Source organism: Neopelma chrysocephalum, unplaced genomic scaffold, assembly GCF_003984885.1.
Source record: "Neopelma chrysocephalum unplaced genomic scaffold, ASM398488v2 Primary Assembly neopelma1_97116, whole genome shotgun sequence".
In the NCBI taxonomy this organism is placed as follows: Eukaryota; Metazoa; Chordata; class Aves; order Passeriformes; family Pipridae; genus Neopelma; species Neopelma chrysocephalum.
Window position 1 is genome coordinate 1,561,722 of NW_020925758.1, and position 15,534 is coordinate 1,577,255.

General features: G+C 47.4%; 2 protein-coding genes across 3 annotated transcripts in view; one reads left to right on the top strand and one right to left on the bottom strand.

Annotated features, from left to right (window-relative positions):
- Nucleotides 1–1,830: 1,830 nt before the first annotated feature.
- On the top strand, nucleotides 1,831–10,995 carry SIGLEC15 (sialic acid binding Ig like lectin 15). The gene is made up of 5 exons (XM_027671669.1): nucleotides 1,831–1,921; nucleotides 3,836–4,219; nucleotides 7,089–7,448; nucleotides 8,436–8,466; nucleotides 10,207–10,995. The coding sequence occupies exons 1-5, from the start codon at nucleotides 1,870–1,872 to the stop codon at nucleotides 10,301–10,303; spliced, it is 924 nt and encodes a 307-aa protein (XP_027527470.1). The 5' UTR covers nucleotides 1,831–1,869; the 3' UTR covers nucleotides 10,304–10,995.
- Nucleotides 10,996–12,795: 1,800 nt separating this feature from the next.
- The window catches only part of EPG5 (ectopic P-granules autophagy protein 5 homolog), a 57,723-nt gene continuing 54,984 nt past the window's right edge, over nucleotides 12,796–15,534 (bottom strand). For both annotated transcript variants that reach the window (XM_027671654.1, XM_027671653.1), the window contains exon 44: nucleotides 12,796–14,733. In XM_027671654.1, the coding sequence (XP_027527455.1) occupies nucleotides 14,551–14,733 (183 nt within the window). In that variant the 3' untranslated portion in view covers nucleotides 12,796–14,550. The remainder of the gene's footprint in view (nucleotides 14,734–15,534) is intronic.

Consider the following 15,534-nt stretch of genomic DNA (forward strand, 5'->3'; position numbering starts at 1 on the left):
TATGAATCATTTATGCTTCACTGTAAAAAGATGTTTTTAGCATGGATTTCACTTTAATCTTTTACTTCAATCCACTAAGTCCCACTGTGCCATGAGTGGTGAAATGCTTAAAAAGAGTCACAACACCAAAAACTTCACATCACAAATAGATGAAATCAAACAGTATATGGAGGAAGAAGAAGGCAAAAATACACAGAAAAGGCACATATCACAGAGGGGATAAGGATACAGGTGTCTTATTTGCTGTTTCCATCACCCATAGCCTCAGGTTCCTCTGCTGCTGATGGCATGAACTATGTTTTACAGCTCATAAGGACAGTTTGCAAAGTAATTAGACCCTGGGTCCTGATGCTCCTGCTCAAGGATGGCAAGTACAGGGACTGCACAGGGCTCTAAGTCATTATTTGAAGTAACACCACCCTTGGCTGAATAGTAACCATACATAACATCTGGGTACTCTCAGAGCCTCCTCCAAAACGTCTGGGAAAAAGAAATCCTTTCCTTCACAAAGACTCTGACCAGGACAAAGAAAGGGCTCAGGGAGCAGCAAACACACTTCACGCTACCAAATCTCAAAGTCCCTCTTCTGGGAGATTTTGCACAAGCTAAGAAGGGAACATACGAGGAGAGTTTCGGGAGAAGGGGTGAGAAGCAAAGGGGAGCCCTGGCATCCCTGCTGGGGGGAAGGCGCTGGCTCCTGGCACAGCGAAAGTGGCAGCAGCGACTCGGCAGCATCTTGCGTTGGCTCTGGGAGCCCTCCAGTGGCTGCGAGCCCACTGCTGCCTGCAGCGGGAATCATGGAATTGTTTGGAATGGGAGGGACATTAAAGCTCGTCTCGTTCCAACCCCCTGCCACGGGCAGGGACACCTTCCACTAGTCCGGGTTGCTCCAAGCCCTGTCCAACCTGGCCGTGAATCCTGTGGGTGCTGCTGTCCCAGTCCCCACCCAGGAGATTAATCAGGCAGACATCAGCCTTCCCTGGCCTAAGGCAAAGGCAGCAAACCTCAAGCTAAACCCCGACAGGGAATACAGGCCCCAAGGTTAAATTTAAGCAAATCATGGGATCACCATGTGGGGGATGACGTAAGGGGAGCACGGTCGGCTCTCCACAAGCCCCAAATTCTGCAGATTAGCAAACTGCACAGCAAACTGAGAGAAAAGCTAAACCCAGAAGGAATAAAGCAAGTATTTGCACGAGGATGTTGGGCAAAAGCTGGAATGCAGTTTATTTCAAACACAGGTTAACAACAAGCAAGGAATGACTCATAACTCATCAGGGTCACATGGGTCTGGACAGAGCAGGGTCACAGGGAGCACCAGCACTCACCCACCACTGAACCTTGGCACAAGTGCTCAGATGATTTCAAAAAAAGTGCGTTTTGGGGTGGTTTGTTCTACAACGACAAGTGAGCACAAGGGGTAAAGCATAGTTGGCTTGCAGGCTCCAGGTTCAGGAGGGGGAACTGCCTCTAACCAGGAGAGAAAGGGTCTGGCTTGGCAACCCTTTAGGCAGATTGCAAGGGTTTCCTCCAGGCTGATGAGTTGGTGGCACTGGAAAGCAGTTCCCTCCTGCCCCATCACACACCTGGTGTGGGTGTTTGCAGCCCCAACCTGCAAACGCCTTCCTTTAGCTGGAAAATCATAATGCCCTTATTCCCTCTGGTGTAATTTTCATATGACTGACCACAGAACTATTAATATCTGAACCCCGAGCTGGTTCAGCTAAACAGCTCACTCCCTCCAAGGACAGGAAAACCACAACTTCTTCCAGCCCTGGAAAAACCTTTTGTGCCTGCAAGGCCATCAGCTCAGATGTGATGAGGCAGTTCTGGTTTGCTGATGCACCTCAGGGGAGAAGGTCAACCAGCATGAGAGAGTTTGGCTTGGTTCTCCTGTGTCTCCTTCGCATCTCCAGGAAGGGTGAGTTCTGAGCTTTGCTGAGATTTCTGCCAATCCCTGTCTGATCAGGGCTTCTCCCCTCGCTCTAGACAAAGTGCCAGGGGCATCACCCTGATGCAACAAACTCTCCAAGGGTTGCACCATCCATCACGTCGCTTAAAAGGACCATGAAATTCCAGGTGCATGTGAGAACACTGGAAAAACTCAGACTTGGCTCAGCTGTTGTCAGAGAGGGCTTTGGGTTGTGGGTGGGGGGGTGGTTTGCTTGGTTTTTTGGTTTTTTTTTAAGTTGTGCATGGAATTCATCTAACTTTTCCCCAGCTTTGTCGGGTAGATGTAGCATTTCCATCCCCACCCAGAAGTGCTGCTTCACATTCCTAGGAGGTATTATGCAGCAGACACAATTTTCTCCAGTTCCACTGATCACTTGGGCTCACATTTAACTTCAACATGCACTTAAATTCCATTAAACTCAATGGGAGTTGCTTAGATACACTGTCAAACAGCATTTGCTAGAGCAAGGGTGGTGCCTGGGGTGGTCTGCAGCTCTTGCTGTTGTCTTCACAACCTTTCCATAGGCAACCAGCAGGTGCACTGACCTGACAACTCCTTTTGGGAGTTATCTTCTCTAAGGCATACAGGCTATTTTCCCATGAACTTCTCTCTCTCTGTTATGAGAGCTTCAATTCCAGGAACAAACGGAGGTTGGGTATTAGCAAAAGGAATAATGGAAGACCTGAAGTTTTAAGGTTAAGGGTAAATTATACACAGAATGTTGACAACTCCCTCCACTCATAACTAGGCAGACTGTGTTTCCATGGAAATGGGTGGAGCTGGTAACATTAGGTGCACTTATTTTTAACATTATTTTTCATCTGGAAGGCAAGGGGAGGCTTATGTGCTAGAAAAATAAAGTGTTCTTTGCTCAAGATTTAAAACAAAAAAAAAAAACAAGTCAAAGAGGTGATGGAGAAAAGCAAGTCAGGTACTCAAAAGCTCATGATCTGCAGTTCTCAAGAAGTAAAGGTTACAGTGACATGCTGTAAAATAACTAGAACAAGGACAAATAAACTAGAAAACAATAGCAATTTCTGTTTTCACTGCCAGGTCCTTGTGCTTAAAGTCCACAAGCTTCCTGAAGCTTCTGCAGTCCTGTAGCTTTGTATATGAGATTACCTGGGCAGGAAAAGGTGCCCATATTGTTGAATGACAGGGCAGCCCGACTCCAGATCTCAGTAATCAAAGCACTGGCTTGGAGCTGATTCCAGGTAAATAAATGAACAGCAGAGAACCAGCCCTGGGATGGCCTTTGTCCATTGTGCAGTGCACAATAGATTAATACAAGCTGCACTGCCCCCGATGTATTTGTCAAGTGTTGTGGACAGCAGACACAGGAACAAAAAACAAATCTTATCTTTGAGTGTACAGGATTAATCTGACAGCTGAATGCCCACAAAACGTGCTGAAGCCAGCTAGACCAGGGCTGGAATTTCTTACAGGGCACCTTTACATTTTATGGGTATTCTCAGCTACTGAGGGGAAAGCTGATTTAATGAAGCTGTCAAGTGAGTTTTATAAGACAGGAACATAGACCCAGATGTTTCTGAGACCACAGTCTGCTGCTACAGCTGTTGATTCTAGCAGGACAGTGGGTAGACAGACATACCTATATATTAAACTGAAAGAGGGGAGATTCAGATTAGATATTAGGAATTAATTCTTCCCTGTGAGGGTGGTGAGGCCCTGGCACAGGTTGCCCAGAGAAGCTGTGGCTGCCCCATCCCTGGAAGTGTCCAAGGACACACTGGATGGGGCTTGGAGCAACTTGGTCTAGTGGAAGGCGTCCCTGCCCATGGCAGGGTGTAACAAAATGGTATTTAAGGTCCCCTCCAACCCGAACCATCCTGTGTTTCCATGATCTCTCTTTGCTCCCAGGTGTGCAGTCCAACAGCTGGTCCGTTCACGTCCCGTCTGATGTTACTGGTGAGCTTGGGAAGATGGTGATCCTGCCCTGCACCTTCACACACCCCTACAAAGCCTTTGACCGGACCCTCACTGCCATTTGGAGGATCAAGGAGCCTTACAACGGCACCATAGTGTTCAAGTGTGTGAGCCAGAGCACCAGCGAGCTCTGCAAGACTGCCATCAGCTACAAGAACAAGTACAAACTGCTGGGCAACCCCCGGCACAAGGACCTCTCCATCAGGATTGACAACCTGACCTGGAGTGACAGCGACAGATACTTCTGCAGGGTGGAGCTGGCCGGAGACATCCACGACAAGTATGAAAGCAGGAGTGGGATAAAGCTGCACTTGATTGGTAAGAGGAGTGGGATAAAGCCGCATTTGATTGGTGAGAGGGCACGGGAGGAAAAGCCATCCTGTAGGAAGATGAGAGTCACGAGGTGTGGAAGCTGATGGGATGGTAACAGGAGTTTACCTGAGGCGGTTTTCCGAATGGTTGGCTCTTCTGGCTCTGTGGACAGTTTAGAACATTTGGGCAGGGAATATTCGCTGTCTTCCTCAGTCTCCCAGTATGAGGCAATGAACACAAGGCAGGGGAGGGAATAGGAACAGAACTGGTAAGGAAATAGCGAGGCTCTGGCAGCTGGGGTAAGAGCCCACCAAAACCTGGGCATCCCGCTTTGGATTCAGGAAACAATAAGAGTACAAACAGCCTGAAAAAAAACAAACAGCCTAAAAAAACAGCTCGGAGCAACAAATGTCAAATGCTAATCCCACTGCTCCCTTAACTGTGAGCTCACAGATAAGGGAGAGCTGTGAGAGCCAGGTGGCCTCAGAAACAGACTCAGATCTTACCCATGTCATGAGGTTGGATGGTTTTGCTTGTGAGAGGGAACTTCCTTATGCCTGCTGTGCACTCTGGGCATCCAGATGGTCCCGAGGTTGAGCTCGGTTACTTCTTGGGAAGTTCTGCACTGTTGAGGCTCTCCTTCACTTGGAGCAGCTCCTAAACACCCACACACAGCATGACCAGGGCATGATGGCAGCAGGACCTGTCTCTCATGGGCTGTCTGGACTTTAACACCATAAGGAATGGTAACACACACAGATACAGCACCCAGGCTGCGCCTTGCTTGGGAATGGACCCTGACAGTATGACTGGGAGGGGCTAGTTAATGGTTAAAAGGTTAATTAAGACACCAAAACACACAGGCACATGACACACCACCTGAAACTCCTCTTGCATTACATAGACAAGGGGGAAGATGTGCTGTAGGCAGTTCCAAAAGATATTTTTGTTGTTTAGCCTGTAAAAAAAAACAAACAAACAAACAACAAATTCCTGCTCTTCCTCTATGAGGGTACTCGTGTAGCTCCCTTCACTTTTCAGAACACCTTTAGGAACCAAATGCACTAAATGGGTCAGGAGAGCTAAGAGGAGAGCATTGGTGGGTAAGACAAGCTTGGTCACAGCAGCTACACTTCCTTAGCAGACTAGACTTGACAGTGACACGTTCAACAGTACATCTCTTGACATTTTGCATCCTTGAAATGGTCTTTACCAACTGATCTTTACAAAATTGATATTTAAATGTTCATTAAGTCACACAATCCCATATGCTACAAATACAGGATACAATAGTAGTGGCCCTATCTTGGTGTGGGAGTGTTACCCAAAAGCAACCAGGAACCTACACTGGCTGTTGGGTGGCCACAGGATCAAACCAGTTGGAAAAGACCTCCAAGACCACTCAGTCCAACTTTTGACTGATCACCACCATGTCAACTAGACCTGAGCACTGAGTGCCACATCCAGTCTTCCCTTAAGCACCTCCAGGGATGGGGGACCCCAGCACCTCCCTGGGCAGCCCCTTCCAACGCCTGACCAACCTTTCTGTGAAGGAATTCCTCCTAATGTCCAACCTGAAAGTGACCTGGGGCATCACTACAGGGTTGGAGAAAAACATCAAAAACAGGTCGTAGCAAGAAGTGGAAATTTTCCCTACAACAGTAGTCTGCCAGATCTGGCAAGTTTCAGGCACCGAGCAGAAGACTCACACAAACGGATCCATCCACGTGTGCTCTGGAGGTCAGAGACCAAGGGAACAGCCAAGAGAGGCTTGTGGAGACCACCATGGTTGCCACGTCCTCGACCACGTGGAGATGCAGCGGGTCTGAAAAGGTCACCACCTGTGCCTACGTGGTGGATGGCACTTCTTTGCCTTCTGCCATCGTGGAAGGTCACAACAGCTGGAGTTGACTGAAGCTCAGAAAACTGTGTGAGGCATCACAGGAATAAAACACAAATAGAGTACAAAAAAAAAGAGCACAAACAGAGCATCCTCACACCCACTCTTTGCTGCATGGATCTCCTTGCTCCTCTATCCATCAAAGGCAGGGTGAGGAAATCTGGGGGAAGAGGGTGCCAAGAAAAATAGGGAAGGAGGGCTGATCCCAACATTCATAAGATCATAGAATTGTCTGGGTTGAAGAGGATCTTTGAAGCTCATATTGTCCAACCTCTCTGCCATGGGCAGGGACACCTTCCACTATCCCAGGTTGCTCCAAGCCCTGTCCAACCTGGCCTTGAACACTTCCAGGGATGGGGCAGCCACAACTTCTCTGGGCAACCATCATTTTTAAAAACTTCTTAGATCCAATCTGAATCGCCCCTCTTTTATTTAATAAACATCATCACCACTTGTCCTATCACAACAGGTCCTGCTAAAAAATTTGTCCTCATTTTTCTTATAGATCCTTTAGGCCCTGGAAGGAGCTCTCAGGTCTCCCTGCACCCTTCTCTTCTTCAGGTTGAACACCCCCAGCTCTCCCAGCCTGGCTCCAGAGCAGAGGAGCTCCAGCCCTCGGAGCATCTCCGTGGCCTCCTCTGGACTCTCTCCAGCAGCTCCACATCCTTCTGTTGTTGTTCCCCAGGGCTGGAGGCAGCTCTGCGGGGGGGGTGTCTTACCTGAGGGGGCAGAGGGGCAGAATCCCCCCCTTCCCTGCTGCCCACGCTGTGGGATCAGCCCAGGGCACGGGGGGTTTCTGGGCTGCAAGTTCCCACCACTGGGTCATGTCCAACCCCTCACCCACCAGCACCTGTCACCCAGTTTTACCCTGATGTAACCCACTCAGGGTCCACCCAGACCAAGAGCTCATTCCAGGTGTGCCTGCCCTTGAAGCCTGACACGCTTTCCCTCCCTCCCCTGTCGCCATTCCCACAGCTGCCCCCCGGATCACCAACATCACGGTCAGCTCCAACAGGGACCACACGTTCCAGGCTCGCTGCACCGCCGAGGGGGAGCCAGCGCCCGCCCTGACCTGGACGGGGCCCCCCTACCCCAACCTCACCTCCACCACCAGCGCCAGCCACCGCGTCACCAAGGAGCTGCGGTACCTGACCCACGACGGGAAATACACCTGCACGGCCGTCAACAGCCACGGCAGGGCCGAGGGGGCCGTGTACTTCTACAAACTCAGGGCGTCCGACAGCTCCTTCTTCATGATCCTGGTCCTGGTGCCGCTGGGAGTCAAGGTGCTCGTTCTGCTGGCCATACTGAGCTTCACTCTGTTCTCCAGAGAAGGTCAGTGCTGCGGCTTCCCTTCGTCTCACTAGTACCCACTGATGGGTGCAGCAGACAGAGGCAGGCAGGAGGGGGTTGGGTTAGTTTGGTTTTTGTGGGGTTTGGTTTTTCCTTTTTTTTTTTTTTTTTAAAGGATTTTATTGTTTTCTACCCTAAGACAAGGACATTTCCAGTGGGAAATGTCAGAGGGAGCTCCTGGCTGGCTGGTCTCAGCCTGCTGACAGAGGGTCTCCTTTGGGAAGGAGCCTTGGAAAAGACAGAGGGAGCAGGAGTTTCCGTGTGCCCAAGGAGAAAGGTTAATAAACTAACAGATGGGCAATTAGTGGAGAACACACTGCCTACACACAACCAGATTTGTAACTCTTTTTTTTCCTTGGAGCAGGCTAATTACTACCTCTTCCCTTGTAGCCCATGGCCAAGGTTTACCTTTGGTGCATCCCACACAACAGGTTAATCCCCTGGGATGGGCACCCTCGTTTTGCAGACCACACCTCTGTTTTCCCATCATTGGTGAAATCCCACCTCCCAGCAACTCCAAGGCCATGAGAGCAGGGAATGCCCCACTTACAGGAGATGAGAATCATCTCACGGACTCAGGGATGAGACATCCCAAGAAGCCATTCCTGCTGCACGGTGGCATGGGCAGGAGAGGACCAAGAGGGACACAGGGCTCTGCCTCTCAGTCTGGACAAGATGACATCACTGTGACTCATCTGTAGGGACAGTCTAATGTCACACCCATGGAAGCCACCACTTGTCTTGGACAGCAGAAGCTGTCAGACCAACCAAAAACTTTTCCCTCCTTATATTCCAGTGCCTAATTCCCAAACCCATGAAGAGGGCCACATGCCTGACATCAGGTCTTCTCCCCAGTCACTGGAGTGTCACAACCACCCAGTGCAGCTTCCCAACAGCTCTAGGTCAGTCCTGGCTCCCCAGCTCACTCTGTCCTCATTGCTAACCCACATCATCCTTCCCACTCCACAGGTCCCTCCTCCGCTCCATCCAGCCTGGTCAGGTAAGGATGTCCTGCCTTCTACTCTCGTCATCCCACAGGAGGGTGGAAACAGCTAAGGGTGAAAATGCAGCATGTCTGTGGTCTTGGTAACAATTCTCTGGCCTGAGAGCAGGTTCCTGGGACAAGGAGAGGGTTGGGCTGACAGCCAGGGGAGCTGGTGTGAGGGAACAAGGTTTGGGCGTGATGTGAGGACAAGGGACTGGGGCAGCAGTTTGGAAAGACCATGGCAAAGAGATGCTGCACCAGCAAATGACTGGAAATTTAGGTGTGCCATAAGCCCAGAGAACAGCTGGAAGGCTGCAGTCAGGCAGACAAATAGGCTGGGAGAGCTGGGGGTGTTCACCTGGAGAGGAGAAGGCTCCAGGGAGACCTGAGAGCCCCTTCCAGTGCCTAAAGGGGCTCCAGGAGAGCTGGAGAGGGACTTGGGACAAGGAATGGAGGGACAGGACAAGGGGGAATGGCTTTCCACTGCCAGAGAGCAGGGTTAGATGGGATATTGGGAAGGAATTCCTGGCTGTGAGGGTAGGGAGGCCCTGGCACAGGTTGTCCAAAGAAGCTGTGGCTGCCCCATCCCTTGAAGTGTTGAAGGCCACATTGGATGGGGCTTGAAGCAACCTGGGATAGTGGAAGGTGTCCCTGCCCACGGCAGGGGGTGGGATGAGATGAGCTTTAAGGTCAACCCAAACCATTCTGTGGTTCTGTGGTGCCACATTAAACAGGGGACCAGGTGTAGGTGAGGGGATGGGGTCTGTGCTGACACCATGGAACAGAAACCTTCCCCTCCCTCTGGACCCCAGTTTCTAATGGAGAAGAAAAGGTGCCCACACCAAAACTGATGAGCTCAGCCAAGAGTGGAGGAAGGTATGGAGGTACCAAAGAGCCCACCTGAGAGCCAGGTCAGGTGTGACAGGGCCTCATTCCTTGGCTGGCATCCACACCATGCTCCCACAGACCCTTGGCATTTCCCATTATCCAGCACAACACTGATTTTGGACAATACTGACAGCTGGGGTGGCCAAGCTAGAAAGGGATGGAAAAAAAATAAACTAAAAAAAAAATCAAAACAGCCCTTAGTCTAACAGTAAAGAAGCTGTATCTGAGGTCAGTGTAACTACCTCTGCCTAGGGCTGCTCCCTTCCAATCTAAGTTATCCCTTTGTGATGTCTCCAACCTGAGTTACCCCTATGCAATATCCTGTTCCCGAGTTACTCCTACATGTCTCTTTCCTTCCCTCACCTTATCCAGGAAAAAGGGCCATTTCAGCAGGACATTCAAGTGTGCAGGACACGGCCAAAGAGACAACAAGGAATTTAATCCTACAGTCAAATTTGTAATAACTATTTGCAAAAATGATAGTTTTGCTGGTTTATCAGGGTCTAAACAACACTGCACCATTGATTGTCTTTGCATAGATACCTACACAGAGGAAAGCTTAAAACCCAACACTCCCATGAGAAGATCCTTCACAGGAGAGGTTTGCCACAACCTCCCGAGGCTCTGAGCAGCAGGACAGTAGCAGCAGTTAATGCTAAGGGTGCAGGAGATTGCTCTGGATGCTTTAAGATGTAAAACATCAGTTGCAACTCAGACCCTTAAGGACCCCCTGCTGCAGAGGGACACTCAGTGTTGGAGCGTCGCAGACACTTGCTCTAACACTCCTTAGCTGCTTGCTGGAGCCACTTACAAAGCCCAGAGCAGCCAGGGACGTGTCCTCACCTTATTCCCTTCTCCTCCTGCCAGGCCACAGCTGCCAGACTGCACCTACGAGAACTTTGACCGCAGGCACGGAGGGAGCCAGACCCTGCCAGGAGGGAGAGCAGTGCCCAGGCGCAGCTGAGGAGATCCCACCCCCACCTGCTCCCTGCACAGGTGTCCTCTCTCCCAGGGAACACAAAACCCCATGTTGGCTGATGAACAGAAGGCCAAACACCGGTGGGGATGTTGGAACTGGGCGATCTTTGAGGTCCCTTCCAACCCAAACCATTCTATATGCTATGACTTCCAGCCCTGCTGCTGCTCACAAGCAAGAGCGGCCCTTAAAGGCAAAAGAGAAGAAATAAAAAAGGGGTGGAGCTGGAGGAGCAGAAGAGGATCTGCACAGAATGTCAGTTTTAACCAATCTGTGCGTTTTTAGCCCATATCATATTTAGCAAGCAGGTAACAGTATAAAATTTTCTCAAATCTTTTTGCTTTGGCAATTTTCAAATGTCATTTCACAACTCCACTTGTCCAACCACGTGCAACCTGCAAGTGAGCTACTGTCATGTTTCAAACACCAGCTGTGACAGAATACTACTGGAATTTCTGCTGGTGGTTTTGGGGATATTTTTTTAATCGTTATTACTATGCATTATCTTCCAGAACAGTTTATTTAAGAGTTTAAAGGAAACCTTAACTTTCAAGAGGAGTCCAAGAAAAAGGAAGAGGTTTTCCAAAAGCTGGTAGAGCTGAAAGCAGGACATGCAAAGTCTAATTAGTCTCTTAACTCTACTACTCTACCTAGCACCCAGAGCTTTGTGCTAAATACACTGTGAACATGTTCCAATACAACAAATTGCCTTTTTGCCTTTTCTTTTTTTTTTTTTAAAGCTAAAACACTTATTTCTAAACAGTTTCCACCTCTGTGTTCCACGGAAAAGTTCTGACTTGCAAGTGGCTCTGTGCAACCATTCCAGTGCAGCAGCTCCAAAACTCTTTCCCCAGATCATCCTGCTCCTGGTAACAACCACCACTGGCTGGGATTCCAAGCTGCTACTGAATTGCCATCAAGCCTGTGGTCCTGCCTGCAAGCTCAGTCCCAGACTAGGAATCATTATTTTAAAGTTCATTTCTTCATAATACCTGTGCTGGGAAAGTAAAGCACAATTTTAAATGACTTGGCCAGGATAATAAGGAAAAAAAAATGCAAGGAAATATTTGAACTTGATCTTTTAAATCCCAGCTTAAAGTCCCAGCAGTGACTTGGATACTTTGTGCAGTTTAGTTGGAGAATGAGTATCTGTGCCTGTTTGAATTTTTTTTTTGAAAGCCAGGTTTAATAAAAATAAGAAGGGATGCAAAGAGGAAAAGGAAGTTACAGCAGACAGTGTAGTCAGGGACCTGTAAGCTCAGTCTCACAAGTGTCACAGAGGAAAGAGATCTCAGGGATATTAGTTGGACAAACTGAACTGAATTTCTGAGCCCTTATGATTTACAGACACAGAATAATGAAGAACCCGTTCCCACCTGTGTATGGGATTCACACTTGGCTCACAGGATTTTTCTCTCAAAAACTACCTCTTTAACTCAAGTAGTTTGTGTCCAAACAGAAGCATCAGACCTTGTGCCCCAAAACCAACTCGTGCCCCCTGGTCCTCATGGGAGACTCAAACCACCCACTCAAACAAATATAAACTAGAAGGTCGAAACACAGCAGGGCACATGCCAGGAGGTTTCTAGTATTGAACTTGGCCTAAGAAGTGTGTCCCAGTTCCTCCCCTCCTCCTAAACTGCTCAGTTTATGCACATTCAGGGTTTGGGAGGATTTGGCCACTGCCCTCTATTCTCCCAGGATAAATGATGCCATCTCCCATCACCACAGCCCCTGTGGGTTGCTGCACAGTCAGCGTGAGAACAAGCACTGCCTGCACATTTCAGGCACCTTGCTGCTCAACTTCTGCTTCTCCGTTCCCCTGAGTGAAGTTAATGCCACGTTCAGCTGTTATGTCCATTTCCCTATTTGCCCTTATTTTAATAATCAATACTTGAGCTGCAACCCGCAGGCAACAACTCATCCCAATGCAACAACTGCTGTGCGAGGTAAAACATTCAAAAAGCCACAGATACTCATTCTCCAACTAAACTGCACCAAGTATCCAACAGGCACACTCGTTATTGAGTAGCTGACATAGCCATTTCACCTCTTTCCATGCAATCTACAATGTTAAAACCAACATAAAACTCAGTTTTCCTTCTGAGAGCACCCGGTGACATTTAACGATGTGAACAAGAACGTTGTAGTTTTGGGCACGAGAAACAGTGGGAGATGCTGGGAATGCCAGAGCCTTTCCAGTAAAACTACAAGAAATAAAAAGTCACTCTGTTGGGCACAGTTTGGAAAATAAGGCCCCAAGCTCTGGAGGTCACATTTGCACAGAGAACTGCCAGTGGATCTGTTAGTTCACAAAACTGCCCCCCTGTGTTTGAGGAAAGCACAGGTTCAGACTTCTGCCATTACCACACTGAGCATGAAGCCAGAAGACTGGTCTGTGGGTGACACATACAGCAATTATGTGTTACCTGATGGGTATTCTTCCAGCAACTCGAAAACATCACAGTGTCTGTCACAAATTGCTTGATTTTTTGTTTTTATTTTTGCATGGTCTTTGCAGACATAGCATGTTATAAATACAACATTTGTAAAAACTCAACAGCTGTGAAACAATTCCTCATTTTGAAAGTGCATCTCAAACACGTACTTCTGACTTTTTCACATTTATATGCAACTGATCAGTAACACTGAATCTAATAAAACCAGTGCTTTTAAGTCTTTGAGGGGGGGAAAGCAGCCGAATGTATTCCTCCAGACACGAATTTTCCAAAAGAGTCTTAAAAAACATGCTGCATTTGGTATCTGGTTAATATACAGAGGGATGTACATATGTATATCTATTTATAGGCTCGCAGATAGAGCAAAGAACTCTAAGACCACATTAATATGACGGTGATCTAATGACCCAGCTGGCATAATTAGCAGAATCTGGCAAGAAGAAAAAGCTGATCTGCTCTGCAGCACCAGGACCACCGTTGGGAGGAACAGATCAAAGCATCATTGACCAGACAGTAGGCAGCACATTTCTATCCCCTAGTGATCAGAATTCATGTTTTAACGTGCAACCATGTCATAAACACAAAGGCACAATTAATGGAGGGAGAGAAAAAGCGATCAGTTCCTTCACACAGGTGTAGGGATTGGGACTGTAGGACCTTGGGCCACCTCAAACACATCAGTGATGAAGGGGACGTCAAACAAGCAACGGGAAAAATTCACCTTCTGCTTTCCCTAGACAAAAGTGCATCTTATGATCAGACAAGGCAACAAAAACAGTGATCATTCAGCCGAAACTACAGATTTACAGGTTCATGGTTCATGCTTTGGCAACAGAATTTTAACAAGTGATCACCAAATTTAATACAACAGAAATACCTCTTCATAGTGTCCTCTAAAATCTCATGGTGTCATGCCCAGCCAGGCAGAAGCTAATAAGTCCTGGGTGGACACTTGTTAAAGCAGTATTTCCTAAACAACCAGACTTTAAGAATTAAGGAATTCTACCTAACGTGATCATAACTGACTGTTCCCCTCCTAGACACTAGAGATCCAGAAAATCTGTTTCTGGATTTAAATCCCCTTGAACTTGGCTAGAAGTTACTTGCATTTAATGAAGCAATATAGATGCAGACACACTAATATTTAGAAAACAGGAAAAAACCCAAGTTCTTCAGTTACAATTTTTGTTAATATTTACAGAAGTGGGTGAAGATTGTAGGCATGCCTCTCAACTACAGATTTCTGTGGAATAGCAAAAAGAAATCAAAACTTGAAGTACCATCTTTTCAAACACAGGGATTTCACAAAAATCACTAGACACACACTCAGGTAAGACTCAGAGGTATCCTTGGTTAAGAAAGTCAAACCTCTTTTACACACAATCCCCCAGTAAATTTGAACTGGCCTGAGTGATGACACATTGGAAAATAAAAAAGGCACCAAGCAAAAACTTCAGACACTCCAGGATGAGCTTTGCTGACTAATGATTTGTACACCTATCCCCAAGTACCCTCCTCTCAGAAGTGCACCACACACAGGAGGATATTCAAGTGCTTTCAGTCAAAAAAAAAAAAAAAAAGCAATTCCACAGGCCTAAAAAAAGGGAAGCAAGAAAACCTTAAAGTGGAGAAAAGCTTGACAGCATGCCGCTCCCATTCACAATTCTGACCTAGTTAAAGTGGAACTCTGAATGTAAAAGTTATTTGTGCAGCAGGGACACTGTTTGTAAACCAGGGTGATGGGCACTGAGTGATGGCCCTGCGAGCTCAGCACCGCTACCGGATGGTGTCCAAATAATGCACTTCTGGGTACAGGGTGTTGACAAGGAGAGCCAGCAGGTTGTTGCCATCCCGAAGACAATGCTCTGGATGCCTGATGAACACAGAAGCCTGGGAGAGCTGCTCTTGGTACTCCATATATTGCTTGTTCGATGCCATGGATTCAAGAGCGCTCAGTGCCTGCGGGTACAAGGGAGAACTCTGTTAGATGAACTCTGGTCTGTAACAAGCCAGTTCATGAGCCACAATATGCACAATTCCCCCAGAAGATCCTTACCTACTACAGAACTCACAGTTTTCTGAACAAAACAGTTTTAAAACACAATCACATAACAGTGTTTTGAGCCACCTGTATTTTCGAGTGATATATTGTATATTCAAGTCACTTCCCAAGATCAGGACAAAAACTGTCCTATCAAGGCTTGCTAGGATTCTGTAACCCAAATATTTTCAAATATTTACTTTGTGAACTCAAGAAATGGTTTCACAGAAATTATGTTGAACTACAAACTGCAACACACTTGATATTTGCTGCATGCTGTTCTTATGAACATCTTTTATAACAGTATTGTTTTATTCTTATTAATAACATTAAATTTAGATATTGACTGTCAAGTTAAAAATTATACATAGAAAAGTCTATGTTGGCAGTAGTAGGCAGAGCAAATGTTGGACGTATTTCTGAACAAGTTTCATTCTTTTCTTAAGAGAAACAAGTTGTACCAAGCTACTTTGCTTTGGTTTCTAATCAACTCCTTCCTCTTCTCACGTGCTTACTGAAAGACCGTCGTGGTCAGTGCACATGCTAAAGGCAGGAATGTTTATTTGTCACAGGGCTTTTAAGCCCTGACCTCACATAAACAAATATCAGTGTGAATGCAGCCCTGCTTTATCGCTGAAAAGCAGTGCAATCACCAGCAGCGCTGTTTTTTCCTGTTTGTTTTCAATTCCTTCCACCTGCAATGCTCCAAACTCTCAGAA